This window comes from Myotis yumanensis, unplaced genomic scaffold (genome assembly GCF_028538775.1).
Source record: "Myotis yumanensis isolate MYYU_CA2020_CCGP unplaced genomic scaffold, mMyoYum1.0.hap1 SCAF_3, whole genome shotgun sequence".
NCBI lineage: Eukaryota > Metazoa > Chordata > Mammalia > Chiroptera > Vespertilionidae > Myotis > Myotis yumanensis.
In genome coordinates, this window is record NW_027223754.1 from 163,732,624 (window position 1) to 163,749,315 (window position 16,692).

Below are 16,692 nucleotides of genomic sequence, written 5' to 3' on the forward strand. Positions count from 1 at the left end.
AGGGGCTTCCCTGCCTGTCCCAGTTCATGTCAGGACTGTCTTCTTGCTCAGATCTTCTCACCCAGACCCCTGCTCACAGGTCCTATGGACTTAGAAATACAAATCATTTAGCCCAGCTGGTGTGGTTCAGTGATTGAGCGTCGACCTATGAACCAGAAGGTCATGATCCAATTCCAGGTCAGGGCACCTGCCTGGGTTGTGGGCTCAGTTCCTGGTCAGGGGCATGAAGGAGGCAGCCCACCGATGATTCTCTCTCATCATTGATGTTTCTCTCTCTCTCTCTCTCTCCCTTCTTCTCTGAAATCAACAAAAACATACTTTAAAAAAGAAATACAAATCATCTAAATATCAAAACAAAAGAAAGACAAAATTGGTAGTCTACGATTCTACCATAGAAAATTTCCACATTATTAGCTATTTGGAGTCAGCTATGCTACTTCTCTATTCCTGAGATAAGGACCCAAAGATAATATCCCAGAACCTTAGAGCTGGACAAGACCAGTGAGCAGCCCTGGAGGGATGGGTGATTCAGAGCATGAGTTTAGGAATTGAATTGACCTGGATTCTAAAACCAGCCCTGCCAGTATATGTTCCATGGTTCTCAGAACGGAGTGTACACCAGAATCACCTGGGAGGCTTTTAAAAACACACATCTCTGGGCCACATCCCCAGAGATTCGAATTATTTAGGTCTGGCTGGGGTGGGACCTAAGAATCTACATTTCTCACAAATTGTCTGGTGCTGCTGATGCTGCTGGCCCAGGACACCACACTTTGAGCATCACCGTGGCTGTGTGACCAGCCACCTGCCCAGGATTTCTGGACAATCATTGCAGGTATTTGTCAGGGCTGGGGTTTCCCTACGACCTGGCATAGGGAGCCCTCAGCATTGTGCGTGGCGCACGTGAATAGCTGCTCTCGCTGTTCCATGGAAGGAAGGAGTCCTTTGCCCAAGACACCCGGACAAGGAGAAGCAAACCTGGGACGGCGCCCCTGGCTCCTCTCTGCCTGGCGGCGTTTGCACTCTCCAGCGCTGCCCCGCTGCCCCGGGCTCCGCGCTCCAGCCTCGCCGCCACCAGCAGGCGGTTCCCCGCGCTCGCCGTCCGCGCCACGGGCTGCGCCGCTGCTGCCCGTCGTCTCTGGGGTGGCGAGGACCCTCTGATCTTCTTCGGCGCGGAGAGCCAGGGCTGTCAAACGGAAGAGGGAATGTGGAGACTGCACCCTGGGCTGGGCTGAGATCTGGGGAAGCCGGGCTCCGAGCAGCGGCCAGGAGGAGGAGGGAGAATGTTCTGTCCCTGGGAGCCGCCGGGAGTGGCGCGGCCAGCGGCGGCGATCCGGGGCCCCGCGGGTGGCCGCCGGCACCTGGCCTGGAAGGGGCGTGTAGAACGCGCCCGGGTAGCTCGCAGGCCCTGCCCCGGCCCCGCCCTCGAGGACGTCCCGTCGGAAAACCCGTGAACTGCACGGCGGCGCGGCTGCGGCTCTGCCTCGGCGCGACAGGTAAGCGGCAGAAGCTGCCCACGACCCTCACAGGCCCCCCGTGACCCTCTCCCAGCCCTGCGACCCTCCCCCTGACCCGGAACCCAGAGCTGTCCCCCTTCTCGGGACTTCCCTCTAGTCTCTGGCTTCTGCTTAGTCTTTGCTCTCTGCCGACCTTCTCCTCCTCCTCTCCCCCCCCCCCCCCTTCCCCCACAATAAAAGGAAGAGGGTGGGCCAGACTGGCCCTCATCCGTCGTGGTGGCCTCTAGCTTCTCCCTCGGTAGGACCCCCTCCACCTGTGTGCCTTCCTGAAAGGATGGATGGAAGGAACGCTCGGACCTCTGTGGCTGGTAAGGGAGGGTGGGGTGCGGGAGGGACAAGCCATAGCACTCCCTCCAGGGCTCTGCACCTCTTCCCTGCACCCACCCATGCTGCCGCCCCACTCCTGTGTGCCGGCTGTCAGGCTGCGCTACCCTATGTGCCCCGCTACAGAGAGTCTCTCAGACAGGCTCCCTCCCCAGGGCCAGTCCCCCTGAGCAGGAGAAGCCAGCGAGAGAAGCCTCCTGGTGGGCCATCCGGGAGGGCCTCCCCCTTGTGCAGACGGGAGCCGTGTGGTATTGTGGGAGGGAGTCTGATGTGCGTTCATGACTGTGACTGTCACCAACTTCCCCATTTCCCCGTCATGTGTTCCAAGCCGGGGCTAACCCCAAGGAGAAACTGTGATTTACTCCCAGAGCCAGTTGTCCTAGACCCCGACCTCAGCAGAGGGTAGGACAGAGCTCTCCTGTGTGTGTGTGTGTGGGGGGGGGGGGGGGGGGGGGACCAGGAGTGGGTTCAGTTTGCCATCAAAGCTTAGAACAGACCCTCTCTATTGGCCAACAACTCGTAGCAACAGTCCCAGGGAGGGTTTTGATGCTATGCTCTCAGCACACCCCAGACCCACAGAGGTTGGCTAACAACTCGACACACCAAAGACCCTGGGGCTGTGTTCATTTAACCAGAGATGTGTGTACACTACCCAGGCCCTGTTCTCTCAGAGAGATCAGCGGTATCCCTGCCCGTCACAGGAAGGGTAAAAAGGATGAGCCGGGCAAATTCATGTGATGAGTAATACATTCTTAAGGCAGTGGTTCTCAACCTTCCTAATACAGCGACCCTTTAATACAGTTCCTCATGCTGTGGTGACCCCCAACCATAAAATTATTTTCGTTGCTACTTCATAACTGTAATTTTGCTACTGTTATGAATCGTCATGTAAATATCTGATATGCAGGATGTATTTTCATTGTTACAAATTGAACATAATTAAAGCATAGTGATTAATCACAAAAACAATATGTAATTATATATGTGTTTCCCGATGGTCTTAGGCGACCCCTATGAAAGGGTCGTTCGACCCCCAGGTTGAGAACCGCTGCTCTAAGGGGAGGGGTTTAAAATATACTTTGCTTCACATTATCCAGCAGAAGTCAGTATCATTGCAAGTACTACCCTAGCTCCTGTTCCTCAGGAATGCCATTCACTCTAGGTACCCAGAGGTAACACTTTAAGGGGCACAGGGCAGGACTGTCAAATGGAAGAGGTGGTCTGGAGCTGGTAGGAAGGAACCATGAAGGATACTGGACTGCCCAAGATGGCCTCATCCTGGGTAGTCATTGCCCACAGTTGGCGGGACAGCTGACTCCCACCGGTAGCAGCATAGAAGCACTCAGGCATGTGAAGGGAGGTCCTGGTACCTGTCAGATGCCCTGTGAGATCAGAAACATCTCAGCCCACGCTCAGGAGGGAGAAAGCTGGACAGGAAATAGGACCTTGGGCTTAGTCCAGGTAGCCATCGCCTAGCACAGAAGTCAAGAGGAGCAGTTAACCCTGACTCCCAAGGCCTCTCAGTTTGAGAAGGCAGTGGCATAAGGAGGCAGGCAGCTGTTTCAGCCCTGTCGCTAATTTCGCTGTCTAATCTTGGCCAAAGCACATAAACACTCCCTGGGTGGAGAGCAAATGAGAAGGTGGAGGGAAAGTGCTTTGGCAAAGCTCCAAGCACCAGCCTAATGCAAGGCGGTGTGGTGTCACGGCTAAGGCAGTGAGTGGGCTTTGGAGACACGTGGGGTCTGGGTGCAAATCCTGCCTCTGCTACTTCCTCGTTGTGTGGCTTTGATCAAGTTACTTTATCTCCCTGTGCTTCAGTTTCCTTCTGTGTAAAAATGGAGAAGGTAACTGTTACCCGACTTGACGTGGTAAGTAGTAATTTAAACTAACTCTGGTTGTCAGACATATTCTGACATCTCCAGCCCTAGAAGTGAAGCTGAGGACCAGAGTAGGTGTCCGCACACCAGAGGGCCCAGTGAATGGCTGTGCCGAAGACGTGGGTGAACTTAGCTCTTCATACGGCCCTCTGCTCCTCTCTGGGAAAGCCCAGAATGTCCGTTCTCATTTGATGGGAATGAGACTGAGGGTTTGAATAAAGGAGAGGTCAAGTACAGGGCAGTGACTGTCTCTGTGTGGAGCTCAATGCTGTAATTGTGCCATGTAAACGGCTTGCACAGTGAACAAGGATGGGTTCAGTCTGGGGAGGAAAAGGACTGTTAGAAGACTCCTTTGTGGCACCTACAAGTTCTGTGGGGTCAGATTATTCTCCTGTACTCTGTGCAATCTGGTCCTGAGCCCTACAGAGAGATTGGAAGAAGGAAGAAACCCAAACCTCACTCTCAGCTCTCCATCTGACTATAACAGAGAACAAAAGGCGGGCAGATGAGAGCAGTGGAAGAGCATAACCAAAAACCTCGGGGCAGAGGGCTACCACAGGGGCTGGAAGGCTAGGTGGATCGCATGCCAGAGGCAGAAGATTGGGACCAGGATTTAAGGACTGGGAAGGAGAAAGAAAATAGGATCTAAGTGGCCTAGTGTCTAAGCCTGTTGGTTGTCCCCATAAATCTTGTGGGGAAGTCCCACATGGAGAAACGTGGGTAGTGAAACTTGGAAACAAATACACCTTGATACGGGGGCAGTGAGATGCACCTTAGCCTAAGAAGCCTTCTTGGAGGAGGGCAGTTTCAAGTAGGAATTTGAAAAAGAAAAGCGGCTTGCTTAGCGAAAACACAAGGGGGAGTCTCTGAGGAGGAAAAGATAACCAGTGAGGGTGAGTAGCAAACAGGAAGTAGATTGCCCAGGCCATGTAGAAACATGCAATCAGATGGGGCCAAAGAAATATACGTATGGCTGTTCGGGTTGTGAAAGGGAGAGAGGCCTGAGGCGAAGGCGGAGGGCAAGCAGCTTCTGCTTATCCTACAGATGCTGGGTGATAAGGGCCATTCTCAGATGAGTTTTGAGTAGAGAGGAAGAGGAGAATCCAGGAGGCAGGGAATGAATCAGCAGAATTCGGCAGTGGGCGCGGGGTAAACCTGAAATTGGGAAGGGATTCAAACTACACACCTGGGAGTGGGGCAGGAGCAGAGGCTGTTCGTAGGATTTCGATGCTACTGGCGGCAGTGGGGAAACTGGGAACGCTGGCTAGGTTAGGGGGTAGGGCACAGACCCCGAGTTCAGGGTCTGGCATGTTGAGTATCTGGTGGACCTGAGGAAAAGGCCTACAGCCAGGAGCAGACTGTGGGGTGAGGAGAGAAGGAAAAACTTCAGTCCTGTCCTCTCCTATAACCCCCACCCCAATCTGGAGGCCAGTCTAAGCCTTCAGAAATACCTCTCTTAACACTCCCTCTCTCCACTGCCCCAGCTGACAGATGTTAAAATTCAATTCAAGTTCCTTTTTTTTTTTTTTTTGCCTTCTCTCAAACCCAGCCTGTTACCAGAGTTTAGAAAAATCCCACCTCACACCCACCTGAAGGTTCCTCTTTTCATCCCTGGATTCCTAGGAGCCAACAGTCTCAGCGCTCAGTTTGAGTACAGTTGCACATCCCTGCCCCACCTGTCAGGGCCTGGAAGCAACTCCAGTGAGATGTTGTGAGCTAGCTCTTAAACTTCCTCTTGGATTACATATTCGTTTGATTTTTCAAGGGCTTTTACAAATTTGTAATAAAAATCAACAAATATTTGCTGAGTGTCAAGCACTGTTCTAGGTATATAGTGTGAGCAAAGTTGGGTAGGTTATTTCAATTGAAAAATCTGTGTTTGGATTATAAGCTTAAAATGTTATGCAAACATAAAATGAACCTAGATATGGTGGGGGAAGAACTTGATAGACGAGCTACAGAAATAACTTCCAGCGTGTCTCTCTGGGAAAATAAGCCACAGCAGCTGGAGTGTCTTAAAGGTGTAATTATGGAGAAAAGTGAAAACCTCCCCGCATTCTGTAATCAGAAGGGTCAGCGCTGGGAGGAGGGGCTTGAAGGGGATCATTTGCTACTTTGTGCACAGCCTGAGAACAGAGGAAGTGAAATGAGTGCTGTGTTTGATGGCAAGGAAGAAAGGGATGGTCATGTAACCAAAGCAGCCTCTGGGCCCCCTCCCCCCCCCCCCCCCCTCCCCCGCCAGTAGCTTGAAATTGACCTGTCCCCTCTCCCAACACGATGTCCAGCTCCACACACCTGTGCCCTGGGTGAGAGTGGCGGCAGTCATCTCTTTTCGAAGAAACCCTGTAATCGGGCCTTAGTCTGACTAACTTGAACAAACATCCCTGTGGTGGTGTCTTACTTCCTGGCTGCCACGTCTCCCGGAGGTGAGCAGCTCCGCTGATAAACAGAAAGAAACTTTGTTACAAAGAGGCCACCTGGCCAGCAAGGGTGTGTTCTGCCTTGTTTACCCTGGCTTTCATAAAAGCTGAAAGTTTGCTTGGGACTTCCAGTTTTGGCATCTTTGTAGCCTGGAGTGGGAGGTGGGGGTGGGGGTCGGGGAGGTGGTGGTTCTGAGAGAGTGAAATTGGGATGCTCATGACAACAGCCCTGCCCCAGGCTCAGGAGAGCCAAACCCAGCCCCCAAACTTCCCAGGGGACCTCCAAGGGGTAAGTAAGATGTGGGAACAGAGCCGTGGCCTGGGAGTTAGGAGATTGCCATGTGCTTCTGGGAGCCACAGGCCGTGTGACACCATAAGAGAAGTCCTCCCCTGTGAAATGAGGGTGCTAGACTCACAGACAGATCTAGTCAATGTGGCACACTAAGGCTTAACAACAGAATATCATGTAACTCCATGCTTGTTAGAATAAGTGCATCCAAAACATCACTTGGTGAAGACAGTGCTTACCCGTGTAGCTTTAACCTGTCTGTCCTCATCTCATTTAACAGGAGTTTATGGACTATTTCCTACATACTAAACTGGTGTGGGATTTTGCAAGTGATAAAGAGGTGAAAACAACCTGGCATCTCGTCCAGGAGTTCACAGAGGTGTGAGAGAGAACAGGCTCCTCCCACACAGGGAAGGCTGTGATGGGGCGGGGTGCTGAGGGGCACGATGGGAGAGATCTAAAAAGGCCTCGTGGGGGAGCCTAGGCTGTAATTGGATGGTGTCAGTGGCTTTCAGATTTCTATGACTGGACCAACATAAGAAAAACATTTTACAACAAAACTTCATACCCACTTAACATGTGATAGGGTATCTCAAAAGTCTTAGGGGCAATTTTACACTTAAATCACATCAGAGATACGAACTCTACAAACTAACCAAAAAAACACAACTTGAAAATGTAATAGTTTCCATTTTTTTACCTTTATGAATTTTTAATACCAAATTTTCAATTTAAGTTTGTATTGGGAAGTGTCTATCATCAGTGGATTGAGACAAACATCAAAATAAAAACTTATTCAAAATTCATAAAACTGAAAAAGATAAAATAAATTTAAATAAAAACTTTCAAATGATGTTCTTTAAAAGTCTGTAGCATTTCTGTTTCTGAAGTTATTAAAGCTTAAAACTGCTCTAAGACTTTTGAAACACTCTATACATATCTATATACTAGTATGTAAAAGCCTAAGCGACCATTCGACCTTTTGACTGGTAGCTATGACGCACAATGACCACCAGGGGGCAGACGCTCGATGCACAGGCATGGGAACATGGAACAGACTGATGAATCTCAGAGGGAAGGGGGGGGGGGGGAGAGCAGGAAGAGATTAACCAAAGATCTTATATGCATACTAAAGTCCCTCAGCCTGGCCTGCGGGATTGGGCCAAAACCGGCAGTCCAGCATCCCCCGAGGGGTCCCGGATTGCGAGAGGGCGCAGGCCAGGCCGAGGGACCCCACTGGTGCACGAATCCGTGCACCGGGCCTCTAGTGTATAATAACTGCAATGAAATTTTAATAAAGCAATGCCTATATTACATGTGACATACTTTGGTACTTTTTAGTTCTATTCCATTCTAATCTTTTTTAAAGAATTTTTTTATGCTGGTTTGCAACAGTTTAAGTTTATTTCACAATCCTATAGTGGGTTGTAGTCAGCAGTGTGATAGACACTGAGCTGGGTGAAGGCTCAGTTCCCTTAGACCAGTGAGAGAAGGCGAATTTGTGTTCTGGCATCATCTCAGTACTGAAACCAAGATGGTCCCACGTGTTGAGATCCCAAGAGTGGCTGGAGGAAAAAGGATTGGGAATGAACGCTCAGCAGCAGCAGAAGGGGAATGAGTGGATGACGACTGTAGGCACACTTGCCAATGCACCTGGTCTGGTGGCCATACTGTGGGAACCCAAAGGTGAGGGAGCTACACAAGACACTGGGGGAGGATCCTGTGAGGCTCTGCACTTGACAAAGTACAGTACTGCATGCAGGAGGGAGCTATTCCTTTCCAAAGCTGGTAAAACGGTGACCTGACCTTGCTAACCGCACTTCGGGAGTCATCTACGCAGTGAGCAGGAATCCTTAATCCCAGTCTTCTGCCTTCCATCAGATGACTAGTGTGTGTCTCTTCCAAGTGATTCTTTCCTGTTGCCTGCATGCTGAGCAAACAAACTAGAGGTTGAGTCCCTTACTGCCAGGGTTAATCACAGGTGTCTCCTTTCACTTCAGGATGTGGGTAGTACCTGGGGCAATTGCAGGCTCCAGGGAGAAAGCCGTAAACTGCCGGGTTGGATTGAGAGAAGAGATGCCTGGGAAGGGCTCAATTTAACCCTAGGTCTCTTTCTTCAGGGGGAATAAAAGTAATAAAGGCCAACCCCACTTCAAGGGACCACAACGCAATGCCAGGAAGAGGGAGCTGAAGTGACCTGCGTGATTCTGAGGGAGTCGGTCAGGGAGGTCTTCCTGGAGAAGGTGAGTCTTGAGCACTTGGCAGCAGCTGGTAACTAACCTATTACCACACCTTTGTTTCTAATTGTGCCCCCTCTTTTCTTGCTGTTGTGGGTAGGTAGACAGAAAATATCAGGGAAATTCGACCTGTAGCATAGTTTAACACTGTCATGGCAAACACTTCTGCATTCTGTGGGACTCTATGCTTAGCAGGGGCAGTTCTAGGATTTATGAGGTGTCTAGCTCAAGCAGAACTCCTTATGCTGGCCCAGCAGACATAGCTCAACCCCAGCTGAGTGCAGGAAGCTGCCTCTACACCGAATCCCCATTTCCTCCTTGACGCCTTCTTCAAGCCCACAGACAACTCTACCTTTTCAACTTGGCACTTACTGCCTGGACTATTGTTTTCATTTTATTAATTTTCGAATAGGTAATATAGTCAGGTTCAAAGTACAAACAGGTATTCAGTGAAAGATCTTTTCTCTGCTCCTGTCCCCTCCCTAGACAGGTGTTAGCTGCACCCAACGGTACCAGTTCTTATTCTCCAACTAGATTCCAAAATCTCATGGGGAAAGCAGTTGTCTCATACGTGTGTGCCCCAGCTGGAGTGAACTGGCCCATTGGTCACTCAAGGATTTTCTAGCACCACATTCTCCCTCCTCCATCAGCGCCGATACTATCTTGGATCAGATCCCCAACCCCTTTTAATTGGCCATCCAGCTGCCAATCAGGTCCGTCTCCTAGATACCCTCCACCAGCTATCATATTGTTCTTCCTATAGTACTGGGCTCCCCAGTAATCCTGTATTGCTCCTCATGTCTCAGGTCAACAGCAAACTCCTTGGCATGATGACTTGGTGGCCCCTGCCTCTCCAGGCCCATCCTCTACTACTTGGATCAGACTTCATACTCCCACTATCCCAATTTAATTGCTGTTCTCTGATTGGCTATGCTGTCTCCTGCCTCTAGGCCTGTGTGCTCACTTTATCTGGCCAACTCCTACGGGTGGGTTAGTGCTCAGCCCAAACTCCTCCCCCTCGGAACCGCTTCACAAATGTCACCTTCTCCCACTTGCTGAGTTTCCTGTATCCTCTCTTCCTCAGGACCCAAGGGTCCTCTCTTTTTTTAAAAAAATATATTTTATTGATTTTTTACAGAGAGGAAGGGAGAGGGATAGAGAGTTAGAAACATCGTTGAGAGAGAAGCATTGACCAGCTGCCTTCTGCACGCCCCCCAGTGGGGATGTGCCCGCAACCAAGGTACATGCCCTTGACCAAAATCGAACCTGGGACCCTATGGTCCCCAGGCCGACACTCTATCCAGTGAGCCAAACCGGCTAGGGCCCAAGGTTCCTCTCTTATGCCATCTTCTCACTGGATGATCTCTGTTTAAAATCTGACTCCCCCAGTTAACTGTACGTTCCTTGAAGGTTGGGCTTGCTCATCTCTGTATCTCCCACATCTGGCATATAGCAGATACTCCATCAATACTGGCAGAATGAACCAATCTCCTCTCCCATTTCGTAGACATCTAACACAAAATAGACAGAGACTTCATTTTACTTGATTTTTGATGCTGCTGCTGAGTCTGATGTTATAAAAGAAAACCACCCGTCTCCCCCAGCCCAGAGTGACCCATGCTCCCGCTGAGATCATATTCCCCGGATCCAAGTGACTCCAGATGCCAGGCTTCTCCACAGGCAGGAACTTGAGTGTTTAAGTAACAGCATTAAGTAGCATGGCATGCCATGGGGCAATGAGTGTGGCGTTGGCCGAGGACCAGGTGCTTGAGGAAAATTGCTGGAAAGCTGAGTAAGGATTTATTAATTATAATAGTGGAAATAATTGATAACCATTTATTGAGGGCTTATTATTTGCCAGGTACTCTGCCGAGGATTTTACATACATTATCTCTGATTTAATCCTCACATCCCTGTGAGTTGGGTATTAGTTACCCCCCACTTTCTAGATGAGGAGATTGAGGCTTAGAGAGATTAAGTAATTTGCCCAAGGGTCACACAGCCACCAATGATAAAAACTAATACTTTTTCAGAATTTACTGTGTGCAGCGACTACTAAGCGTTTGCCATGATTATTTATTGAACTTGTTAATCCTTCTAACAACCCTAGGAGGTAGGTGCTATTATTACTAGAAGGGGCAGAACTGGGCTTTGCGCACAGGTCTGTGCCATGGACATCTGGTGCTTTACAAGGGACCCTGGTGTTTTCAGAGCTTTCCACAGAAGGTGTTGCAAACATTCATCCTCTGAGCCGTGGGATCATGTCTGTGCCCCAGGGTGTAAGCTGATGAACACCGAAGCTCAATCCTGCCTGGAATCTTAGATATTTTTTATTAAACATGAGTAGATACAGAGGAATATTTATAAAATATGTTTAGGCAGTGATGGTGAACCTTTTGAGCTTGGCGTGTCAGCATTTTGAAAAACCCTAACTTAACTCTGGTGCCGTGTCACATATAGAAATTTTTTGATATTTGCAACCATAGTAAAACAAAGACTTATATTTTTGATATTTATTTTATATATTTAAATGCCATTTAACAAAGAAAAACCAATCAAAAAAATGAGTTCGCGTGTCACCTCTGACTCGCGTGTCAGGTTCGCCATCACTGGTATAAGGAATAACAGTACCAGTAATGGCCACCATCCACTTTAAGAAAAAACACTTTACTTTGAAGTCCCCATGTGCCTCTCTTCTCATATCTTTCGTCCTTCTTCAGAAACTTGTTTCATCGTTCCTTTAGTTTTCTTTATAGCTTTACCACATATTCATTTTGTATTCATGAACAATATTATGTACTCATTTTTGTTTCCACAAATAATACATTGTTTAGTTTCACATGCTTTACAGTTTTCTATAAATGGAATCATATTATACTTATTCTTCTGAAACTTGTTTTCAATCAATGTTATATCTGTGATGTTGCATGTAGAAATAGTTCATTCTTTGTCACTGCTGTAGAGTACTCCGTAATATGGATATATTTCATACTCTATTCACATTCTACTGCTGATGGACAATTGGGTGGTTGCTATTTTTGCCATTTTATTTAGTGCTACTAGAAACATTCTGGTACATGCCTCCTGGCTCATGTGTACTGGAGTTTGAATGGAATATAAAACTAGGAGTGGAACTGCGGCATCATAGGGTGTGTACGTTTTAAATTTTACTTTATAATGCCAGATTGTCTCCCAAAGTGGTTATTTCTGTTAAATCTCTGCATTTAGAGTTTTAGTGTTCTGATTATTCTAGATCCACTAATGTCAGATTCTTAGGGCAGGAAAAAAAGAATGCTGATTCTGGTTCTCCTCATTTTATGGGTGGAGGAAATTTAGAAGCAAGTTAAGTGATTGGATAAGGTGATGTCACTATTCAGCAACAGAGCCTAGATTGGAGCCCCAACCCCCTGACTCCCTCTCCACCCCTGCCTTGTCTTATTTCTTTCCCTTCCCAGGCTGAGGCCCCAAGGTGTGGCCACCCGGACATATCAAGCTATTTTCAGGATCGGCCCAGCACTGGAGCTGACTCAGCCGGGGTCCCCTTTGGTTCCAGAGGATGAGGCTCCTCCGCAGACGTCACATGCCCTTGCGCCTGGCCATCGTGGGCAGCGCCTTTGTGCTCTTCCTCTTCATCCTGCAGAGGGATGTCAGCAGCAGGGAACAGGCCACAGAGAAGCCATGGCTGAAGTCCCTGGTCAGCCAGAAGGATCATGTCCTGGACCTCATGATGGGGGCCATGAACAACCTGAAGGACTCGATGCCCAAGCTCCAGATCAGGGCTCCAGAGCCCCAGGAGACACTGGTCTCCACGAACAAGTTCTGCCCCCCTGGGTTCTATACCCCAGCTGAGCTGAAGCCCTTCTGGGAACGGCCACCACAGGACCCCAACGGCCCTGGGGCAGATGGGAAAGCTTTTCAGAAGGACAAGTGGACTCCCCTGGAGACCCAGGAAAAGGAAGAGGGCTATAAGAAGCACTGCTTCAATGCCTTTGCCAGTGACCGGATCTCCCTGCAGAGGGCCCTGGGGCCAGACACTCGACCCCCTGAGTAAGTAGCCCAGAGTCATTGGGTGAGGCCAGGGCTCTGCCACAGGTGTGGCTGGTATGGCCGTGGCCTTGGGCCAAGTGCCCGGTAAAGAGCTGATGGGGATTTTAGAATATGGACAGGGATTGCCTCTACTCCCTCACCCCTTTTCCTGACCAGTTGCCCTTATCCCAGGGGTTGGGGTTCAAGAATATTCTGGTCAGGCCAGAGGCCTAGGGAGTTCCTATGAGAGTAAAACACAATTATGAAGGTGACAGTGTACAGAAAAAAGAACTCAAGGTCTGGGACCAGGACCTGGCCTAGGGGTGACTGAGAGGGACTGATTCCAGGCCACTGATTTGGTGGCCTTGCCCTCTGCCACCCTGGGTTCTATACCTGAGCTGAGCTAAAGCCCTCCTGGGAACAGCCTGCCCCAGAAATGATGGGACACTGCTGCTGAGCTGCAGGAGAGGGACGTTTCCTGACAGCGGCCCTAGTGTCAGGACTATCCCCACCTCCTGATTTCCTTCTTCCAGTGAAGGCGCACGGGACCATGAATCCATTCCAACCTTTATTTGAAGCCGTTTATAATTTTAATCCTGGGCAATGAACCAGCACTTAGATCTTTGAGCCTTAAGCCACCTCACTCTTATGTGATCGTGGCTGTAATTTACACTGACCTCAAGTCAAAGATTTTGTGTCTTTCTCATTTAGACTTGTCTTTACTGACTCAAGAGTTATACCCTTTTTGGCCTTTTGTCACGTGGCAGCCCCCATCCCCACATTCATGATTCTCTAGGGCTGTGAAGCTGGGGTTCCTCAGAATTGACCAAGTACTCTAGTCCTAGAAGTTGGAGCCACTTGGAATTGTCATGAGCTTCTCAGCAGGGAAGCGTATTGGGCCGTAAGGGAAGCCAGAAGAGGAAGTTTAAAATCTTTCTGACCAGCAGAGGGGATAAGAAAGGGTGTTAGCCCCGGCAGGTGTCTCTCAGTGGTTAGATTGTTCGCCCATGGACTGAAGAGTTGAGTGTTCAATTCCTGGTCAAGGGCATGTACCTAGGTTGCAGGTTCTATCCCCAGCCCTGGTTGGGGCAGGAGCGGGAGGCAACCAATTGATTATCTCTCTCACATGGATGTCTCTCCCCTGCCCCTGCCACCCCCTCCATACTCTCTAAAAAAATCAATGGAAAAATACCCTCAGGTGAGGATTAACAATTAAAAAAAAAAAAGGAAAACAAAAGGATGTTGAGCCACATGATTCCTTGAGATGCAGGGTTCACACATTCCCACTCCCACCTGAGATGGAATGTCAAGAGGGTAGCAGCATGACCAAGTGCCGCAGAGTGGTTGGAGTGGATGAGGATAGAGAAAAGGTCACAGGAAATTGACTGTGATAGTAGTGTCAGATGACAGGGAATTAATGAGGAAATGGATTAGTGAAGAACTGTGAAGTGTAACAAGAAGAGTATGAAAATTGTAGTTGCTTTTCTCAGATGTCACATTTGCCCTTTACTACTTCCCCTTTGGGGCCTCTGGATTGGATTACACTTTATGCAGCACACATGTGACTGCGGAAGAGAGTCAGCCCTGGGAACTCCGAGAGCAGATGAGAGAAGTGAGGAGGGGAGCAGGGAGGAGCCCTCGGCACCACAGCTGTGGCACTGAGCCAGCTCCGGGGAAAACGGGTTTTGGAGTAAGTTGGCTAGGACCTGTGCAGAGGCTCAGAGTAGGAGGCAAATACAGCCTAAGCTGGGAACGGGGAGCAGCTATTCCCAGCTGTGACAGAGAATGCAGGCTGGTGGTTCCAAAGAGCAGTGGGTGGTTATGGTAATCTGTGCACAGAGCCCTCCTTACCCCGGATCTCTGAGGGACCTGGAGAGCTATATGTCCACTTTCATCCTTCCAGATGTGTCGACCAGAAGTTTCGGCGCTGCCCGCCACTGCCCACTACCAGCGTCATCATTGTGTTTCACAACGAGGCCTGGTCCACGCTGTTGCGAACAGTGTACAGTGTCCTGCACACCAGCCCTGCCATCCTGCTGAAGGAGATCATACTGGTGGATGATGCCAGCACTGAGGGTGAGGCTAGCGGTGGCCCCGAGGAGCGGGTATCCCGAGGAGGAGGGCAGGTTCTCTCAGGGGAGCAGGCACCCTCACTGCCAGCTGCCTGGCTTCACAGCTCATCCTAAGGGCCAAGAGCAGGGAGAAGGCACGTGAGGAATAGGAGGTAGGGGACAGCAGGCAGGGAGACCACGTTCCTTGAGCCTGGACTTCATTCCCACTTCACCCAAAGAGCTCCAAAAGCTTAGAAGTTTTTGCTTTTCAGGCTCCCTTAGAGCTGCCAAGTCCAACCCAAGTCAGAAATGCTGGGCGTGGGCAGGGCAGAGGGTGGGGATGGGCCTTCCCTCTACCTCAAAGATTCCACCTCAAAAGCCCTCTGCTGTAGTTGGTAATAGGCAAGTGACGTTGCTCACCAAACTTCCACCCACACCTTTTAAAGTAACTCCACACACATCTGCAGAGTATTCTGTGTCTGACACCGAACTAGGCAAGGGGGATACCGTGACAAATAGCAAATGAGATGGATCTTGCCCTGAGAAAGCTAACAAACCTCATGGGTCAGGTGGCCCCTTACACCACCAACCACAGCAGTGTGGCCTGTAACACACCCTTAATAGAAGTGAAAGGATGTGGACCTTAGAGGCCAACATCCAGGAATTCAAATCCCAATTGTGCCTCTTCCTAACTGTGACCTTGGGCAAGATACTTAACCTCTCTGAACCTCAGTTGCCTCTGCTAAAAATGAAGACACTTGGCTCCCTCACAGGGTAAACGAGGGATCAGAGATCGATGCTAAATGAGATAATTCATGTGACAGAGTAGTTAGATGGAGTAAGGTGCTCCATTGATTTCAGTTTAGTCTTTGTATGGGAACAGTGCACTCTGGGAGTGTGTAGTCAGGAGACGTTATTTCTGCGTGGCATGGTTGGGGCCGTCCACACTGGAGGCCAGATTGGAGCCTTAAAGCATGAGTGTCTAGGGAAAGAAGAGGCATTGAAGGGCATTCCCAGAAGAGAAAATGGCATACACATAGTCCTAGAGGCATAGGTGTATTTGTGAAACATTGAGAGATTTGATGTGGCTGAAACTTAGGTTTGTTTTAGGAAATGACACTAAAACGATGTTGAATTGAAATTTGTGCCAAGATGAAAGTATTTAGAAAAATAATTAGGAGTCATTGAAGGTGTTTAAGGTGGACAGTGGCCTTGCCTCAGTTTGGGGGAGGGTAAAGAGAGGCAGAGGACCCCAAGTCAGGAGAGGAAATTCTTACAACCACCTGAGAGCTGATGATAGGACCAGACCTCGGAAAGGGGCTGAGGAACTGATACATCGTTAGGCTACGCGTCTCCAGGAGCTGAGCCCTCCTCCTGGGTGGCACATGGTGTCTAAGGCTCTCAGGTTGGCCTCCTGTGCCCATGCTCCTATATCGAGTGCAGAAACGGACACCACACTTCCCAGAGTATCCTGGGGCCACTCAGTAGAGCTGTGGCTCCTCCTGACCGCTCCAGCCTCCCGCCTGCCTTCTAGATTAGAGGTGATGCTAAAACGTGGAATAAGGCGGGGGAAGGCAGTGGGAGGAGAAGCTGAAGTGAGTACTGGTAAGTCCATTTCATTGGAGGACAGACACCTAGCAGCACTTACAGAGCAAAGGCAGCCCTAGCCTGTTTGGCTCAGTGGATAGAGCATCAGCCTGTGGACTGAAGGGTCCCAGGTTCAATTCCAGTCAAGGGTTCATGCCTGAGTGGCAGGCTTGATCACCAGTAAGGGGTGTGCAGGAAGCAGCCCATCAGTGATTCTCTCTCATCACTGATGTTTCTATCTCTCTTTCCCTTTCCCTTCCTCGCTGAAATCAATAAAAAATATTTTTTAAAAAAAGCAAAGGCAAGCAAGTATCAGGGATGCAGTGAGAGAGTCTGGTGGGCAAGAAGCATCAGATTAGGCTTC

At 49.5% G+C, this 16,692-nt stretch overlaps 1 protein-coding gene across 4 annotated transcripts in view; it reads left to right on the forward strand.

Annotated features, from left to right (window-relative positions):
- The first annotated feature begins 611 nt into the window (after positions 1-611).
- The window catches only part of GALNT6 (polypeptide N-acetylgalactosaminyltransferase 6), a 32,638-nt gene continuing 16,557 nt past the window's right edge, over positions 612-16,692 (forward strand). The window contains exons 1-5 of one of the 4 annotated variants that reach the window (XM_070410207.1): positions 1,484-1,496; positions 1,760-1,825; positions 8,548-8,670; positions 12,120-12,711; positions 14,594-14,766. In XM_070410207.1, coding sequence (XP_070266308.1) covers positions 12,221-12,711; positions 14,594-14,766 — 664 coding nt within the window. In that variant the 5' untranslated portion in view covers positions 1,484-1,496; positions 1,760-1,825; positions 8,548-8,670; positions 12,120-12,220. Of the gene's footprint in view, positions 1,497-1,759; positions 1,826-8,547; positions 8,671-12,119; positions 12,712-14,593; positions 14,767-16,692 lie in introns of all 4 variants that reach the window. The other 3 variants (XR_011470830.1, XM_070410206.1, XM_070410208.1) reach the window with 3 other exon arrangements.